Source organism: Coregonus lavaretus, assembly GCF_964263955.1.
Source record: "Coregonus lavaretus genome assembly, chromosome: 3".
Lineage (NCBI taxonomy): Eukaryota > Metazoa > Chordata > Actinopteri > Salmoniformes > Salmonidae > Coregonus > Coregonus lavaretus.
Genome location: NC_139990.1, coordinates 33,927,039 through 33,945,399, shown reverse-complemented (window position 1 = coordinate 33,945,399; position 18,361 = coordinate 33,927,039). Strand labels below are relative to the sequence as shown.

Below are 18,361 nucleotides of genomic sequence, written 5' to 3'. Positions count from 1 at the left end.
TCCCTGGTCATCCCTACTGCCTCTGATCTGACGGACTCACTAAACACACATGCGTCGTTTGTAAATTATGTCCAAGTGTGCCCCTGGCTATCCTTAAAAAAACAAGAAAATGGTGCCATCTAGTTTGCGTAATAAGGAATGTGAAATGATTTATACTTTTACTTTTGATACTCAGCTATTACAATTTACTTTTGATGCTTAAGTATATTTAAAACCAAAATCTTTGATACTTTTACTCAAGGATTATTTTACTGGGTGACTTTCACTTTTACTTGAGTAATTTTCTATTAAGGAATCTTTACTTTTTCCACCACTGGATTCTAGTATTGTAGATTTTGATACTACATTTTGTCCTTATTCCCTTACCATAGTAATGCAGGCCTACGGTGGCAGCAGCCATAAAGGCCCCCAGTATCTGGAAGAAGACGTAGAAAGGTAGGCGTGTCCAAGGATGCCTGCCCAGAAAGCAGAGGCTGAGAGACACTGCATGGTTCAGGTGAGCACCTTTTGAGAGAACAGTACAACCACTATTTGATAATGTATCAATTATTTTGTCAAGATACAGATGGTTACTTTGCTCTGATAAAAAGGCTATAAGAATAGATTAAACTAGTATTTCCTTCCATCTGTACCACCAACTATAATCTCATCCACCCAGCCGGCTCTCTCTGTGTAGCAATTGAGCCTGGAGACAAGGTTATGCCAACTAGACCTTGTGGGCCATCTCCACAGCATTGTTGTTTTTGATGATTTCCAGCTTTTTCACAGTCTTTATATCCATTGTCTTGAACTGCAGGTCATTGGTTTCATTTATCTCAGAGTCTGGTAAGTGCCATTGGACGAAGACCAGGTAGAGCCCAGAGCCGAGCACTGCCCCCACCATTGGGGCCACGATGGGGACCCAAAACCAGTAGTTATAGCACCTGTAGGGTCAGAGAGAGTGAGGTTAGTTAGTGTAGATTAGGGAGGTTTTGCATTGTTTTGTTGAGCTCTAGACTGCACATAGTATGTATATTATATGTCAAATGTATTTGCACGTAAGAGGTGCTGAACCTCCATTTGAGTCCCTTGATCTAATGTTGCATTATCTAAATATCAATGTATAATAGTGAGTACTCTTCATTGCACGTCATTAAAATGTCTCACTACGTCTCCTCCATCTCCCTCCCCAAAGACACTCTTGTGTAATCTCTTGTGGACAGACGTATATAAATATATGTTACTTAATTGAGTAGCTGACATGAGATTTTGGTTCCGGGTTGCCGAGATGACTCACGTGAAGACCTCTGTACCCCATCCTGCAGTCAGGGTGAGGAGGCGTGGCCCCAGGTCCCGGGCAGGGTTGATCCCTCCCCCACAGTTTGAGGACATGGACTGGGAGATACCCATGAGAACCACGGCAGTGAGGGGGGGCACCAGGTCAGCGGATGCAGGCTTGTTCCGCCAGTCATCCAGGGGTAGAAAGCACAGCATGATCATGCCTGTGCCCACCATCTGAAGGAAACAACAGAAATGTATGAATTAGCTTTTGTGAACTACAAGTCCAATTACACTTTCAAATAGGTTTTATTTCCTGAGGGAACTAACTGTGTGTGGGGAAGGAATGGTAGATACAACAAGACACAACATAGTAAACTAAAAACATGTACAGTGTAAAGGATTAGAGATTAAGTTAGAGGTACAGATGTAGGATCTTAATTTGATCACTTGTTGCTGAGAATTTTCCTGAACCACAGGAAATGCAGATGAGCGTCAGGATTTATATAAATTAACTGAAAACACGCAATAACACACGGTTATATTAACAGTATTGCACTTTTCATGTTGCCTAATTTTGGTCAGCTAATAGCCTAACCACCGATAAAGCAACATGGACTAAACGTTCAAATCCTGTTGCTGCAGGATGTTTTTTCTTGGTACAATACTGGTCAAATTCAGATCCTACATCTGTACAATATCCTCTAAAGGAGGTACAATACCCACAATCCTCAAGAATGCATCACTATATGCACTGATTATTTTCCCTCTCTCCTACCTGGTCAAAGAAGCTGCCCCCTAGAGAAAGGTAGTCGGATGGGTAGGTAGCAAAGATGGAGGCTGTTTCATTTGGGCCGTATACAGTCAGGACGCCACCGCTGTAGTCCATAATAGCATCTGGATAGAGGGACAGAGAGAGGAAAACCAAGAAAGACGGTTAGAAATATCTAAGACAACTGTCATTTCAGCAGTGTTATCAGACCCACCATAGTACATGAGGAAGACCACAGCAGCAGCTATATAGGCCCCCAGAACCTGAGACAGGCAGTAGGGCAGAAGTTTAGACCAAGGCAGCCTCCCCAGCACACAGCAACTGAGGGAGACAGCTGGGTTCAGGTGGGCTCCTGAGAGAGGGAAAAGGAAAGAAAAGAGGGAAGGAAGAAGAGGTAAGACGAAAAATATTTTTCTTTTTGATATGTATGGTACAATATTGATAACATTCAGTATACGTAGTGAGTCTACAGTACAAGGGTCAGGTTACAAACAGTAAGGTTCCAAGAGAGTTAAATGAAAACATTCACACTGCTTTGACTTGATTATCACTACAATTTGGATTCTCTGTCTTGTACTTGGAAGGGTTATGCATATATGAGGCTACCGGTAGTTGTCTTGAATTACCACTTACCGGAGACGCCCCTGGCAAGGTACATGGCACTCATGACACCCACTGAGAAGGCCATATTGACAGAGAGGTACTCGCCCTTGGTCCCTCGACTCAACTTCACCTGGGCCATCGCCGCACAGCCAAACATCTGAGGGAGAGATTGAGGAAGGAGAGAGGGACGGAGTAGGGAGAGTGGAGGAAGGGTGGACGGATGGGAGAGGTATGGGGAAGAGAGATGTTCCATGGTCAACTTAGTACAGTCACCATGCATGCTTGCCAAATATCTTCAAAAGAAAGCACACTGATTAAGGAATGAAGATGGAAGAGAAAAAGAGACATTGCAACAAGGTTGGCGAGAACTAAAAACAGCACGTAGAGACTTGCAATGGTGGAGGTGATAGAAGAGTGAAGTACTTTCTAGAACATTCCGTTTTAACCCAGGGTTGCTGTGTTCAGTTCCATGTTTCTGGATCTGATTCCAACTCAAGTCTTGACCGTGTCAAAACATATATTTGAATGGTCAATGGATTCTTGAGGAACAGCTACTCTAGAGCATTTTGATTGTTCTTCAATGGTGGTGAGGTAGTTTTTGCTCCCAAGCACTTTAAAACACATAGAATAAACAAATTCCCAGGAGATTTAAGAATACATAAAACAGTAACAACCCTTGATCATTGATGATAACAATAGGAAAAGATACATTTACCATAAGTACTCACCATAAGGACGAACGTAGCCAAGGTCTCAGCCATTAACTCCCTAAACAGCATATTCCTCACCCTCAGCCTTCCCTTCAGTACCTCCATCCTTCGTACCCGTCTGTCCCAACTAAATCAAGTCCCCCAATTGTTCTCTATCATATCACCCTCTTAGGTCTCCGATTGTCTCCTGTCCTGGTAGTCCTGTGTTAAACCAAAAATACTTACAACTAACTCTAAACTGTAGACTGGTCATCTGTGGTTAAACTGGCTGAGTATGCCTGTTGTCATCCCCTGCTTAAGCCTCCGTCTGTCTGCAGAGGCTCTGTCCAGGTATCTCAGCTTGTCCGTCCAATATGTCCCCAATAAGTAGGTTACTGAGTAGGATAACCTAGCAACTAAAGTCTGCAACTATACTAGATAAGCTGCTTGCTCTACTGTAGCCAAGCACAAGGTCAAAAACAAACTGCAGATTACATTTTTTTTTTATTAAACCAGTTTAGTCTCTGACCATATAATGGAACAGATTAGGTCAGAGGTGAGCATTTAGCTAAATGATGATATCATCCATCATCAATAAGATTACCATCTTATTGATGGTCATGTTGCTTTTCTTAACAGACATACCCCTTTACTAGCTCTATTGCTTCTCAATAAATAAGTGTATGACATCAAATACATTTTAAAATCAGAAGCCTTGGACTGTTGTTTAACAGGCCATTAACCCCACACCTACAGAAGTATCTGGCAAAAACATACATCAGATTGTGTCTATTGCAAAGCAAAAATGTGGTAGCTTATGTCATCATGAAGATCACATTAAAGTTAACCCATATTTTAGAGTACATGTAGCAATGCTTTCATTGAAGGCAGGTCAACAACCTTCAAAATTACTTCAGTTTGTCCTCATGCAACAACAAAAAGGTGCAAGTTACGCTTGTTTTCTGGAAAGACCATTTAATTGTTGCGAGAAGCCTAGTTCTTTTTAATCTCAGTTCATAGAAATGGCATCACACACATTATTTTGTGTGTGACCTACAAAAAATGATATCGCTTCTGAGTAGTGTGAGGCTTATTGAGGCAAAAGGGTTAAAGAGGTCCTCGTGTGAGTGTGACTGCATCCCAAATGGAACCCTATTCCCTAAATTGTGCATTTATTTTGACCAGGGCCCTCAACAGGTTGTTTTTCAACAGATTTAAACAAGCATCGCAATTTTATAAAAAACACTCAGTGTAAATATATTATGCCTCTTTATTGTTCAGTCAAAAATTCACATTGCAGAATTTGAAAAGGATTTCACAAAAATAAAATACGCATATTGAGAAGTGAGAATTTTCTTATGCCTGATTTAGGTTGCGCTCTTTCTGCAAACTATTCACAAAAGGGTTATTTGACTCTTCAATTCTGTCCATAATATCGTCTGCCTAGCTCACTTAGTGGTCATTGGTCAATTAAGAATCACACTGCCATGCTACACGTTTTACTGTACAGAAATACTCAGGTTTTTTGGCAATCAGTTGATTCTAGCCTGAGTGCCAGTCTGTTGTACCATCATGCCAACTCCTTGTCACTCATTGTGTGCCAAGTCATGTTTGGCTTGACAATGAGCAATGGAGTTGGCAAGAGCACAAACAGATCTGGGACCAGGCTTAGTTGATCCAGCCTGACCACACTTAAGAGAGAGGCAATATAACCAACAGTCTTCATTAAATCCTTACTGAATATATAACCAACCCTAAACATGACTTTACCACAATGCCATACAGTGAAATAATGTCTACAACTGATTTGACATTTATTCTTCTTCCGTGCTCCCGATCGATAGGTTCACCTCCTGCCTCCAAAGAATTTGGAAAACAAGGAAAGATCATCGTGCATGTCCGAAAAGGGGTGTGTGCCACCTGGGGGAAAAAATGGTTTAATATACTGTTAAGTCCGTTGGAGGTTGATAAGGCATTTTACGTATCTTCACAAGATACAGTTTTCCCCCATACTCAGTGATAAATACATGGCTGCCAACCTTGACCATGCAAGGTTCTCAGTGTCAAGGTTTTTTCACATACAATTGTGTCAAATCATCGGTCTATGTAAATGAATAGGATTGCTGTATTGAATATGATCTGCCATTTCATGGTTCCATTTCTGCATCTGTTAAATGGCATATATTATAATATGATCCAGTTAATGGGGCATCATTTTGGTGACTAGAAACATAAACCCTACTGGAGGACACTGACCTGGTGGTAAGAGGGGTCCGGCTTGATCCTGTACCCCCTCGCGCCCCCCTATATAAGTCACTGTGGTTTCCTCGTTCCCCTGGCAATCTTGGACGGTGCGCCTCTCCTCAACACTCTAAACAAAACACATACAAACAGAACATCCAAGACTGTCATACAAACTCTATAAGGGTTTGGTAACTCTGCATGGTTCTGAAAAGCGGAGTGAACATGTTGTGCGTCCCAAATGGCACCCTATTCCCTTTGTAGTGCACTACTTTTGACCAGGGCCCATAGGGACACAGATATTGAGTGTCTCCATGTTGACCATCTTGGAAAAAACAGGGAGCACTTTATTGTAGACCAAGATACAACATTCAAAATGAAGTACACTAACTTCTGTCTACCATCTCGAGGTGAACTGTATCTCTTACCCCATCAGGCTTCACCACTTTGGTGACAGTGACCGACTGGTAGAAAGAGCGCTTCTTTGGCTGAGTGGGAGACCAAGCCGGTGGCGCTAGAACCTGATCCAGCCCTCCAGAGGAGACTTGCGAGTCCAGATCTGAGGAGATGGTGTTTGGGAAATTGAAATTATTATGGAAATCCAACAAAGAACAAGACAGGTAACTGTAGAGAAGGCTGATATTTTCATCATCTACCTTTGTTACAGCGTCTTTATCAAACTGCAGTGTTGCAAAGTTCGCTATTTGCTAATATGATGAGTGTTATACCAGAACCCAACCCTAAAGCACTTTCAAGGAGCGGGACACTAATCCGGACGCTTATAAGAAATCCCGCTATGCCCTCAGACGAACCATCAAACAGGCAAAGCGTCAACACAGGACTAAGATTGAATCCCACTATACCGGCTCCGACGCTCGTTGGATGTGGCAGCGCTTGCAAACTATTAAGGACTACAAAGGGAAACCCAGCCGCGAGCTACCCAGTGACACAAGCCTACCAGACCAGCTAAATGCCTTTTATGCTCGCTTCGAGGCAAGCAACGCTGAAGCATGCATGAGAGCACCAGCTGATCCGGACGACTGTGTGATCACGCTCTCCGTAGCCGATGTGAGCAAGACCTTTAAACAGTTCAACATTCACAAGGCCGCGGGGCCAGATGGATTAGCAGGACATGTACTCAGAGCATGCGCTGACCAACTGGCAAGTGACTTCACTGACATTTTCAACCTCTCCCTGACCGAGTCTGTAATACCTACATGTTTCAAGCAGACCACCATAGTCCCTGTGCCCAAGAAAGCGAAGGTAACCTGCCTAAATGACTACTGCCCCATAGCACTCAAGTCGGTAGCCATGAAGTGCTTTGAAAGGCTGGTCATGCATGGCTCACAACACCATCATCCCAGAAACCCTAGACCCACTCCAATTCGCATACCACCCCAACAGATCCACAGATTATGCAATCTCAATCACACTCCACACTGCCCTTTCCCACCTGGACAAAAGGAACACCTATGTGAGAATGCTGTTGATTGACTACAGCTCAGCATTCAACACCATAGTGCCCACAAAGCTCATCACTAAGCTAAGGACCCTGGGACTAAACACCTCCCTCTGCAACTGGATCCTGGACTTCCTGCGCCCCCAGGTGGTAAGGGTAGGCAACAACACATCTGCCACGCTGATCCTCAACACAGGGGCCCCTCAGGGGTGCGTGCTTTGTCCCCTCCTGTAATCCCTGTTCACCCACGACTGCATGGCCAAGCACATTTTACATTTTTTACATTTTAGTCATTAAGCAGACGCTCTTATCCAGAGTGACTTACAGTTAGTGAGTGCATACATTTTCATACTGGCCCCCCGTGGGAATCGTAATTACCAACTGAGCTACACGGGACCTTAGCACGACTCCAATACCATCATTAAGTCTGCTGACGACACAACGGTGGTAGGCCTGATTACCGACAACGATGAGACAGCCTATAGGGAGGAGGTCAGAGACCTGGCAATGTGGTGCCAGGACAACAACCTCTCCCTCAACATCAGCAAGACAAAGGAGATGATCGTGGACTACAGGAAAAGGAGGGTCGAACACGCCCCCATTCACATCGACGGGACTGTAGTGGAGCGGGTCGAGAGTTTCAAGTTCCTTGGTGTCCACATCACCAACAAACTATCATGGTCCAAACACCCACGAAAGTTGTGAAGAGGGCACGACAACGCCTTTTTCCCCTCAGGAGACTGAAAAGATTTGTCATGGGTCCCCAGATCCTCAAAAAGTTATACAGCTGCACCATCGAGAGCATCCTGATCGGTTGCATCACCACCTGGTATGGCAACTGCTCGGCATCCGACCATAAGACTCTACAGAGGGTAGTGCGTACGGCCCAGTATATCACTGGGGCCAAGCTTCCTTACATCCAGGACCTATATACTAGGCAGTGTCATAGACTCCAGTCACCCAAGTCATAGAATGTTCTCTCTGCTACCGCACGGCAAGCGGTACCGGAGCGCCAAGTCTAGGTCCAAAAGGCTCCTTAACATCTTCTACCCCCAAGCCATAAGAATGCTGAACAATTAATCAAATGGCCACCCGGACTATCTGCATTGACACCCACCCCCTTTGTTTTTACACTGCTGCTACTCGCTGTTTATTATCTATGCAGTCACTTTACCCCTACATACATGTACAAATTACCTCAACTAACCTCTACCCCCGCACATTGACTCTGTACCGGTACCCCCTGTATATAGCCTCATTATTGTTATTTTACTGTGTTATTATTTTTTTTACTTTATTTTATTTAGTAAATATTTTCTTAACTCTATTTTCTCAAAACTGCGTTGTTGGTTAAGGGCTTGTAAGTAAGCATTTCACTGTAACGTCTACACCTGTTGTATTCGGCGCATGTGACAGGACCTTGCGTCTAAATTCAAATAACTTGGCCGTTTGACAATAACATGCCCATACCTCTGTCTGCTTTCGGCTCCTGCTCTTGACCCCTTTGTAGCCTTCCTCTCCAAATATCATTGAACTGGAGAAAATAAAAGATAATAAAAAGGACATGATTAATGAAGAGAGTAAACTGTACACAAAAAGTAACCACCCGCAGGATCATGTGTAGCTCATATTAATTATTATTCAGAATGTACTATACTGTGAGAATGATGACTGGGATAGATCTCTCCTATACCTTAGAAAAGGGTGTCCAGCGATCAAAGGGTGTGTTGGGGGAAAATGGGCCACCAGATGGAGGGCTCTTATCGACCCCGGGGCCTCCTGATGGTCCTGAGGGCAGCCCAGTCGGCCCGCGTGGGCAGTCATTCGGGCCTTTCAACATGAAGTCCCTCAAGGAATTTCCACTGGATCCTCCCCCACCTCTCTCCGGCCTGTCCTGGGGAGTGGGCGCCTCAATACTGGGAACACCTGGCATGAGGGAGAGGTCACAGAGATTGATAGTGTTGAGTATTAAATAATAATTACCGTAGTGTTATTAGACCAGTCTATTACAGAGATGATGCTCAGTTGGTTATGGCAATTGGCAAGCATTAGTGAACACAGATAGTTCTTAGTTAAATAACTAAACCAGTAGCAACGACATGGCTCATCCATAACATATATTTTTTAACCTGGGAATTTCATTCACACTACACAGAATCAGCATTCCCCTGTCAATATCAACTTGGTAGAGGTATGTCTGAGGGTTGTCTTGGTAAGTCGCTTTGGATAAAAGTGTCTGCTAAATGGCATATTATATTATTATATTTTTTTTTGTGTCATATTAACTCCTTGTCACTCATTGTCAATGCAAAAAAAAGGATCTGAGACCAGGCCAAGGATCACTGACTGCTCCTACCAAACTGTCCTGCTCCAAACTGACCATCGAATCGGCCTAGCTGTGAGAATATCTCCTCCATCTCTCTGAAGACCTGGCCAAACACCTCAGGCTCCTGGATCCTCACTCCGTTTGGGCCCATGCTGAACCCAAACCTCCACTGATCATCAAACGGGTCCTGCTGGCCACCACCACCCTGGGAATCATCAAAGTAGATTCCATCCTCCTCTTCATCGTCGTCGTCATGGGTCATGCCTTCGAAGAAGGGGTCCCTGAGCAAGATTAGGAACAGTGAGCCAGCAGAAACTTTAAAGACGTCACTGTGCATGTAAGCAGCAGTGCTTGTACAAGAAAGTACCATTTAACCTACACTTTAGCCCCACCTTCTGGTCTCTTGAGCAAATAACACGTTACAAGTTATGTCAAATCCAAGACTTATATCGTGATAGAAGACAAGCAAATAAAATACTTAACATTAAATAGCTAGCTAAACATATAGCTAGTCAGCTCTACTAGTTACGGCGGTGGTTTAATTTGCTTCAAGACACTGATTATGAAGCAGGTTATGCAAGACCATTTATGCTATCTAGTTAGCTAGCCAAGTGGCTAACGTTTGCTAGTAACCGACAGCTGTTCTTGTTTTTGCAGACCAGCCTGAAAGCTAGCTGGCTTTAGGCATCTCACCTTCGGCCCTCCCCACGATAATGGCCTCCAGGTACCCCAAAAAATCCACGAAATAGATCAAAAACGCTCATTTGAATCAAACATTTGATGTAAACTTAGCTACTTCATGCTGAACGACAGTCAAAAGACGATGTCAACATTACCGTAAAGCGCTAGACGTCCCTGAAGAATGACGCAATCGACGGGTTTGGAACACACAGACCAATTTACCGGAGAAATAGTAATGGCGAATTTTTGTAGGCACTAACTCCACTATGGTTCGTTTGGACAAAGCCTATCGGGAAAATTAATGTCGTTTTGGGATAAACGCCTTAAATGAGGTATGTCGTAATCACAGGTTTAGGAGATTTGATACGTTTTGTTCTGCGATAATCTCTATTAGCTAACGTCACTTAGCTATGCAATAAATAAATAAAGCACAAAGACTTCATAATGGTCACGTTAACCGACTTCTATTATCTCAGAACAAAACGTAAACTAAAATCTCCTAAACCGGTGTAAACATCGGACCTTATTTTCGGCGTTTATTACAAAACCCTATTATTTCCCCGCCCCCATAGGGCGGCAGGTAGCTTAGTGGTTAAGAGCGTTGTGCCAGTAACCGAAAGGTCGCTGGTTCTAATCCCCGAGCCGACTAGGTGAAATCTGTCGATGTGCCCTTGAGTAAGGCACTTAACCCTAATTGCTCCTGTAAGTCGCTCTGGATAAGAGCGTCTGCTAAATGACTAAAATGTAAATCTCAACGAACTCATTAACGTGTTTTAGGACTACAAGCTGGCGAGCTCTATGCAGATCTTTTGTTGTACTACATCTTCACTTCAAGAGGACCAGCAGCAGCACTGGTGTGAGTGATTAGTAGTCCCCTCAAAATAATTGTGTAGCAAGTTAATTTCTTACAGGTCAATACAATGGATTTATTTAACAAATGAGATGTGCTTTGTATTTTAAGTGCAACAGGCTAGTCTATTCTCAAGGAAACATCAATGCACAAATGACTCAATGAAATTACTTGAAATGTTACCTTTTAGCTAACCAAAATGCTATTTTTTCAGCCAAAAAAAAGACAAGGATGCACCATGCAGAGTTCTACGGGGAAACAACCACTGAGTTTAGTTTTATTTGATACTGCAGATCCTACAAACCAACTGTGTAAGAACACAGCCCTGCCTACCCCACACACCTCCCTTGGATGACTACAGAGCAGTGATGTCCAATCCTGTTAACATAAGGCTGTCCTTGAGGTTTCCCTTCAATCCAGGTCTTTTGAATGAAGTACTGTATTTAACCAAATTATATCAAAATTGTTTTATATAGAAAGGAGATAAAGGGAAACTTGCAGAATAACAGCCCCAAGACCAACGTTGGCCACCACCGTGTTTAGCTGACTAAGACTTACAAGCCACATGATACAAAAATAAGTTTCTTTAAATAAAAAATAAAAAAAGACATTCACATCCAAAATGATGAAAATGTATTTTTCCTGTTTATTTACTTAATATTTATATATTTTTTACACAAAAGAAACAGAACAAAAAAGCTAACAAGTGAGGATTTACAAAGGGGGAGGGTGGAAGCCATTGAACAAATAAGGACTAGAGTACTTTTTTTTTTTTTTTTATATGTACAAGTTTATCCATTTAAATACCTTTTTTTATGCACAGTACAAAAATCACTGACAAAACCATAGTACAATTTTGTCCATCAGTAATCATTGCTGCAGCTTTCCTAATATATTGGGGAGACAGGTGGCGGGAACGTGTAGAGGGATTAGAAAAATAACTGATTCAACACATAGGTAGGTAAGGGTGTGCCCTGGCCTCTCGTACAACGTCATTTTGTACTCCAGATGTCTTGCAGAATAAGCAACAATCTACAAATGTTACACTTTTAAATCAGGGGTAAAGCTATTTTACAACATAGGATAATGGGAAATCATTTTACATGGTGTAAGGGTTGTGTACCTCACTGTGTTTGGGAGTAACAAGGACCGGTACACACCCAAGGCCCACCAGTGTACACACAAAAACACTCCGCACATATTCCACACCTGTGCATTTGCATACATAACAGTAAAAAATTAACTTCACAATTCATTCTTAAAACTAAAATGTTGTACAAACTCAATGGGAAACAAAGGAAAAAGTTAATCTGTGTTTGGGTTTATGGTAGGAAGGGTACATTTCGCCCAAGTATAAAGGGGAGAGGGTGAGAAATAGAAAACCAGCCTGTCCCCTTCAAATTTTTCAACTTTCCTCCCATCAGTAAAAAAACAACAAAAACAATTATATTAGAAAACAGCTCTATGTTACATACAACAGAGAGAAAGGGAGGGGGGTTGGACATCATACAAATTCCAGACACTCAATACTCCGCTCTTAATGGTCTGTTACTATAACCATTTAACACCATCCCCCTCTTATAAGACTGCCCCGCTACCCTTGCTTGCCCTCTCAGCTCAGCGACACCCGTGGCAGGGGTGAGTACTGCCGGTGTGCTGAGCAGAGAGAGTGGGGAGGGGATCTCTGTAGGAGAGCAGGGGTTACATGGAGACCATTTGTGGGGAAGGATGCCCCCATTTCTGTCAGACTTTGGAACACATGGGGCCGGATGGGCAGGTGTTAGTTGGCCCCCCAGTTGTAGCTGTTGTATGCAGACTTGTTGATCTGGGTTTTCTGTTGAAGGGAAGCATTCTGGCTGCGCTGTCCAGTGCCACTCTGTTAGGAGGAGAGAAGATAGGAAAATATCATAGGCAAGGTATCCTGTGCTAGCTATTTCTCTCCAAGATACAGTGTGACACGCGCGGTCACACCACACACACGCACCGTGACACACACCGTACCTGTCCGTCCTGCTGCAGGTGGTGGTGCAGGATCTGAGAGTGGGGCTGCTGGTGCGGTGCCAGGATGTGCATGAAGGGTGCCGGAGCATAACCAGCCGCGGCTGGGGGGTTGATGGGACCACCACTGCCCAGGGCCGAGGGCAGGCTGAAGGAAGTTGCCGGTGTGGCTCCGTGGAAACCCTGCTGCTTCTCAAAAGACTGCTGCTGGAGGGATAAACATAACATCGGTCACCTGTCTTTACTAGTGTGCGGTTTTTACACTTGTTTGCGTACATACAAGCTTTTATACAGACACTGGTTGTCATAACCGTTCCGTATTTCTCAGAACATAATCATTTATTCCAGTGTTTGTACCACTGTATCATCATTCTCACCTGCTGTGTCTTTGTGTAAACAGACCCTGAAATGTCTGGGACCCCTGTGTTGCTTGACGTGACTGAGACTCCTGCAGAGGAAACAAAGGGGTTCGGACACATTTACTTCACCATGTCTACAGGTCACAACCCCTGCAGGAGAGGCAGAGAAACCCCTGGGAGTCAGATCCACAGAATGGTCCAAGAGTAAGGCAGCAGTTTCTAGATGGAAAATAATGCTGTCAAACATACATCACATTCTAATTAGGTGCTAGGTGAGAAACTCCACACAGAGAAATAAAAAGGCTTGTACATGATTTGCTCCTAAACCATTCCTATTGCTATAATGCCTTGTACATGATTTGCTCCTATACCATTATTGCTCCTACACCACCTTTAATCAATCATGACATACATCACTCCTCACCACTCCACCATTATAGCTGATGTGTGGTGAACATTCTGGCACGAAATGGTGGCGGTGCCAAGTGTGTGCTACACTTTGGTGGTGGAAGAGGAGTTGCCCCCCCTTACTATGCAATGCATTTTGAGCACCATTATAAATCCAAATCAATTATATACAACTTCAAATCGAAACATTCTCAGTACAAGGCTGTATAGGAGCAATATAGCACTTTCTAGAAGATAGTCACTAGATGCTAATCTAAAGTATTAGATGCATCAATGTAGGGGAAGGACAGCAAAAAGAGCAGTGAAGGATTGACAGGATGAGATGGAGGAGAGGAAAACAAAAATGATCAAAAGAAAGATGTAGCAGCACATCAGTTCCAGTCAGCCACGGCAAAAAAGGTCTGACTGCATCTGGTGGTCGCTACATATTGTTCTAGCACACGACTGTCCCCCTGCACCCTCAGCGGGTCAGTAGGAACCGGAAGCATCTCGTTCAGGGGAAAAGCAGAGAGGAGGCGAAGCCTGAAAATCAGAAGCTTTCCAGTTCTCTTTCGACCCTGCTCAGGCATTTCCTTTACGCCTGCTACGTTTGGTATTTATTAGGATCCCCATTAGCCGCTGCAAAAGCATAATCTACTCTTCCTGGGATCCACATGAAACATGACATGATGCATAGTACAGAACATTATTAGTCAAGAATTGAAATGCATACATTTTAAACGTCACAGCCTACCTATCAGTACATACACACAATATCTAGGTCTAATACATAGTACAGTGCAAATTACAATACAAGATATTTAAAATGGCTGTCTCTTCACAGTTCCCTTTGTGCAGTAAGGTGTTATTTTATTAGGTTAGTCCCCCTGTATCGCCATGGAGACGCAAGACAGGGTCAACAGATGTGCAGCACAGAACAGAAACACAAAACCCTGAGACCCTAACCGTGACTCACACGACAACTCCAGTTTACTGACACCTAACATTAGTATCAACCCAGGGTTCGTACAGACAGTGGCAAGTCAAATTCAAGGACTTAAGTACTTTTTCAAGCACTAATATTTAATTTTCAAGGACCATCAATTTGTAATAGTTCCTATTTTGCAATTGTTTCTATTCGCCACCAGATGGCAGTATATCGCCACAACCTCATGAAAACAACAACTTGCTATTAATCACTACCTTACAAGTTCTACTCAATAATACGTTTCATTACTTATTTACTACATACATGAGTGGTAAGTCAGTACTGATGATGTGGACTGATCTCCTTATATGAACTGTAACTCAGTAAAATCTTTTAAATTGTTGCGCTTATATTTTTGTTCAGCGTACATTATATTACATTTGGTCCCACAGGCTGTCCTAACATGAAAGTGAATTCTGACAGTGTAAAATGCCCTTAATTGACTCTAAAATGTTGTATTCTATATTCATTTGAAAATAAACAAGTTATTGTGTTTGATAAGATTAAAGATTCTCTGAGCTGACCCTATTATACCGGACCCCAAGTTTGGGAACCACTGTACTACTAACCTCTCTCCCTGCTTGCTTCAATGCTTCCTCTCTCTATCTCCTTTGCAGCCTGACTCACCACTGTCGGTCTCACTACTCTCTATAAAGAAAATGTATTTTGTTATGAGCCCATCTTTTGATTATTGCTAGCCTAATTTCAGTCAAATGCTCCTGCTGAGGTCAGGCTCCGTTCAACTTTAGCTTCTAACTTCATCCTTCTAGCCAGCTAGTTATAGCTAGCTACCTGGCTAATAGCCAGAGCCCTTGAGCTACCTAGCTAGCTAGACACCTGACTGAAATATCTGCAACTGAACACTCATTCTGAGAGGCATTTTCTTCTGTTTGGGGTATGTCTGTTGACACGGCAGGAGTCTAGGGATGTAAAAAAAAATCTCACTGCCAGCATCGTCTCTGCTACTGTAGGTCTGGGTTAAGGTAGTTTGTTTCACCTCTCGGCCTATGTCGTGTTAACAGTGGTGAATGAATGCAGTGCTAACAAGGCAAATAGCGAGCATACATGACTCATTCATGATTCCACTAGTTCGCAGAGGTAGGCGCGATTAGAACTCCGATCAAGAAGCCTTCTGTGCGTTGATTAACGCTGGGAATGCAAGTGGGTAAACAATAATTAACTAAATAAAAAGGTGAGTAAACGCTATTTCACAAATACCCTCCACTACATCCCTGGTTGGGTCTGGCAAAACCCATTGATAAACAATATCCTGCCAGGCAGGATTTAATCTACATTTGCCCGGCATTTTAGCTATCGATGTGACGTTTGGCAGCGCCTAAGCAGTCACTTCTGTACCTGCCTGGCTGAGTGGCAGTGTGGGTGGAATGCGCGAGCTCGCCTGGCAACCAGAACGCAAAACACGTGAGGAAATACAATTCTGTAGTCTGCCTGGAAATTAATTCGCAAGACCAATACATTTTCTAATATTTTTCAAATGAACACATTTGATCATTTTCTGTTCTCATTTTAATTCAAGTACTTTACAAGTACCAAGTTGAGAAAATTTGATTTTAGGTATTCCAGTACTAAATGTCAACCACACTCAGGAAATTCACTGTTCATCTACATAAAAAATCAATTCCTTTTCATCTGCTATACATGAGAGAATACATTGAGTTTGAGGGAGAGCATCACTTTGCAAACATGCTACCGTCATACCCCATAGTCTTAGTATCCCCATTTCAGAGCATGGCAGTTCAACAGGCAGGACCTCCATTTTGTCACTTGTTCCCCACCCTTATAATAATAATAATAATAATAATATGCCATTTAGCAGACCCTTGAGGTGTGTGTATATCCTGTATCAACCACACAGGCCAGCGGGCAGCGAGGTACTTCTGACACACACTTAAGCAAGCACACCATGGGTGGAAAGCTAGCAGCACAGCGTGTGAGGGGAGCATGGACCAGGGCTACTCATCAACTGTTAAGTGGTTAGCAGCTAGCTAGTTAGCCCTCCTTTAGCTTCCCCGCACTACTTTAGAAATGTAAGAATTGAACATAAACAATTAGTTAGCCTCTATGGTAGCATTTCCCAAACTCGGTCCTGGGGACCCCATTTTTTGCCCTATCACTACACAGCGGATTCAAATAATCAACTCATCATCAAGCTTTTAATATTTTAATCTGAAGTGCTAGAGCAAAAACCAAAATGTGCACCCCTTGGGGTCCCCAGGACAGTGTTTGGGCAACGCTGTCCTATGGCTAAGGTATAAGATTGACAGTGTTAATTCTGAGAACATTTGACCCTTCCTACAGCACCTTGGTGACTAATGATGAGTAGTCCTGGGGGACAGAGCAGAGGAGTAACAGGAGAATGGATGCAGGCAGAGAGTGGCGGTTGACTGCATAATGGGTGTCAGGGGCTCCTCTGTGGTGCAGACGGTAAGCAGCGATGAGGGAGAGGAGGATGGAGGTGATGACGGCGCGAGGGAGGAAGGGAGGGTTGGCGTGTGGCGGCACTCACCGACTCCAGGCCCGCTGACAGAGCTGGCTTGCTTGTTTTGAGCAGAAGCGGCGGTGGCCACGGCAGTGCCATATCCACCCTTACAGAAATCCCCACTCCCCGAAGCCTGGCCCATATCCTCATAGCCTGCAACAGTCAGACACACAGCCGCAGCCCACAGCGTTAGACACACCAAGCAGGGTTAGGGTGTGGGTGTCAGGCAGGGGGAGGGAGGGGTGGGCGGTGGAGGCAGGAAGCAGTAGGTGGTGTAGATAAGAGGTGCTGTGTGACCAGGTGGATAGAGAGAGAGAAAGAAAGAAAGAAAACTGAAGGACAGAGGTGGAGACACAGAGCGAGGGAGAGAAACAGGTTTTAAGATGACCTCATGTGGGATGGGGTGGAGGGTGTAACCGGAAGCCCAACTCCACTTGTTGAATGAGCAGAAGCCAGCAATGATAGGCAATAGCAACAGAACACCCACCACCTTACTCCCCTGTAATACATGTAGTAGGAGGGCCATGGGACATCGATACAGACCACTTTTCCAGTCCAAAACAACTAAAATAGAACAAATTACTGGACTAACAAAAGGTACAAAGGGTGAAATAGATATCCTTCCCCATTCAAAAGAATGGTGAAAGTTGCAGAATAATACAACTACCATTTCCACTCCCATTTCAGACAAGTCTTCACAAACACACAAACCGTGTAAACATTTTTTATAAAAGTAAAATCACAAACCTCAAACGAATAATCTATATTGGGCCCAGATCACTCTATTCATGGGTTGCACGTTGCGCTACAATATTGTTTTAAACGTTTGTTTTAAGACTGATGCCTCCTAAGTCTTCTACTCAGACTTAAGAGGCGCGCACACCGCCCATCACTTCCAAGTATATTACTCGCTAATGTCCAGTCCCTAGATAACAAAATGGACGAGATCAGGGCAAGGGTTGCTTTCCAGAGAGACATCAGGGATTGTAACATACTCTGTTTCACGGAAACATGGCTCTCTCGGGATATACTGTCCCCGTCCCATACAGCCATCTGGGTTCTCAGTACATTGCGCCGACAGGAATAAACATCTCTCCGGGAAGAAGGAGGGGTTTGTTTCATGATTAATGACTCATGGTGTAATTGTAACAACATACAGGAACTCAAGTCATTTTGTTCACCTGACCTAGAATTCCTCACAATCAAATGCCGACTGTATTATCTCGCAAGAGAATTCTCTTTGGTTATCGT

At 43.5% G+C, this 18,361-nt stretch overlaps 3 protein-coding genes and 1 long non-coding RNA gene across 12 annotated transcripts in view; 1 reads left to right on the top strand and 3 right to left on the bottom strand.

Moving 5' to 3' along the window:
* Positions 1 to 706: 706 nt before the first annotated feature.
* Positions 707 to 3,447, bottom strand: aqp10a (aquaporin 10a; the record flags this gene model as incomplete). The annotated part of the gene is made up of 6 exons (XM_084149571.1): positions 707 to 923; positions 1,277 to 1,494; positions 2,036 to 2,154; positions 2,244 to 2,381; positions 2,663 to 2,789; positions 3,361 to 3,447. 6 exons carry the CDS (start codon positions 3,445 to 3,447, stop codon positions 707 to 709), a joined length of 906 nt encoding a protein of 301 aa, XP_084005697.1.
* Positions 3,448 to 4,573: 1,126 nt separating this feature from the next.
* hax1 (HCLS1 associated protein X-1) lies at positions 4,574 to 10,596 on the bottom strand. 4 transcript variants are annotated; one of them, XM_084158293.1, is made up of 7 exons: positions 10,041 to 10,596; positions 9,402 to 9,628; positions 8,715 to 8,947; positions 8,492 to 8,555; positions 5,991 to 6,121; positions 5,578 to 5,692; positions 4,574 to 5,241 (listed from the first exon to the last, which is right to left on the bottom strand). In XM_084158293.1, exons 1-7 carry the CDS (start codon positions 10,109 to 10,111, stop codon positions 5,168 to 5,170), a joined length of 915 nt encoding a protein of 304 aa, XP_084014419.1. In that variant the 5' UTR covers positions 10,112 to 10,596; the 3' UTR covers positions 4,574 to 5,167. The 4 variants fall into 4 exon arrangements, with proteins under 4 accessions (XP_084014419.1, XP_084014421.1, XP_084014420.1 ...); XM_084158295.1 differs by having other exon boundaries at positions 10,184 to 10,593; XM_084158294.1 differs by having other exon boundaries at positions 9,378 to 9,628; positions 10,184 to 10,590.
* LOC311124418 lies at positions 10,274 to 10,884 on the top strand. The gene is made up of 2 exons (XR_014612749.1): positions 10,274 to 10,360; positions 10,806 to 10,884. It is a non-coding gene; the product is annotated as an uncharacterized lncRNA (long non-coding RNA).
* Positions 10,885 to 11,119: 235 nt separating this feature from the next.
* Positions 11,120 to 18,361, bottom strand: part of LOC311124345 (ubiquitin-associated protein 2-like) — an 85,221-nt gene continuing 77,979 nt past the window's right edge. For 2 of the 6 annotated variants that reach the window (XM_084158286.1, XM_084158288.1), the window contains 4 exons: positions 17,138 to 17,263; positions 13,254 to 13,324; positions 12,880 to 13,083; positions 11,120 to 12,754 (listed from right to left, as the gene is read on the bottom strand). In XM_084158286.1, coding sequence (XP_084014412.1) covers positions 12,659 to 12,754; positions 12,880 to 13,083; positions 13,254 to 13,324; positions 17,138 to 17,263 — 497 coding nt within the window. In that variant the 3' untranslated portion in view covers positions 11,120 to 12,658. The remainder of the gene's footprint in view (positions 12,755 to 12,879; positions 13,084 to 13,253; positions 13,325 to 17,137; positions 17,264 to 18,361) is intronic. The other 4 variants (XM_084158287.1, XM_084158289.1, XM_084158290.1 and 1 more) reach the window with 4 other exon arrangements.

Bases quoted from the DNA above. Each gene is read 5' to 3' on its own strand.
- hax1 (XM_084158292.1), bottom strand. From the start codon at position 10,111: ATGAGCGTTTTTGATCTATTTCGTGGATTTTTTGGGGTACCTGGAGGC. The intron at 8,948-9,377 runs GTAGGAGCAGTC...CCCTCATGCCAG, and splicing joins GTTTGGAGCAGGACAGTTTG to GTGTTCCCAGTATTGAGGCG. The intron at 8,556-8,714 runs GTATAGGAGAGA...TATTTTCTCCAG, and splicing joins GCTGGACACCCTTTTCTAAG to TTCAATGATATTTGGAGAGG.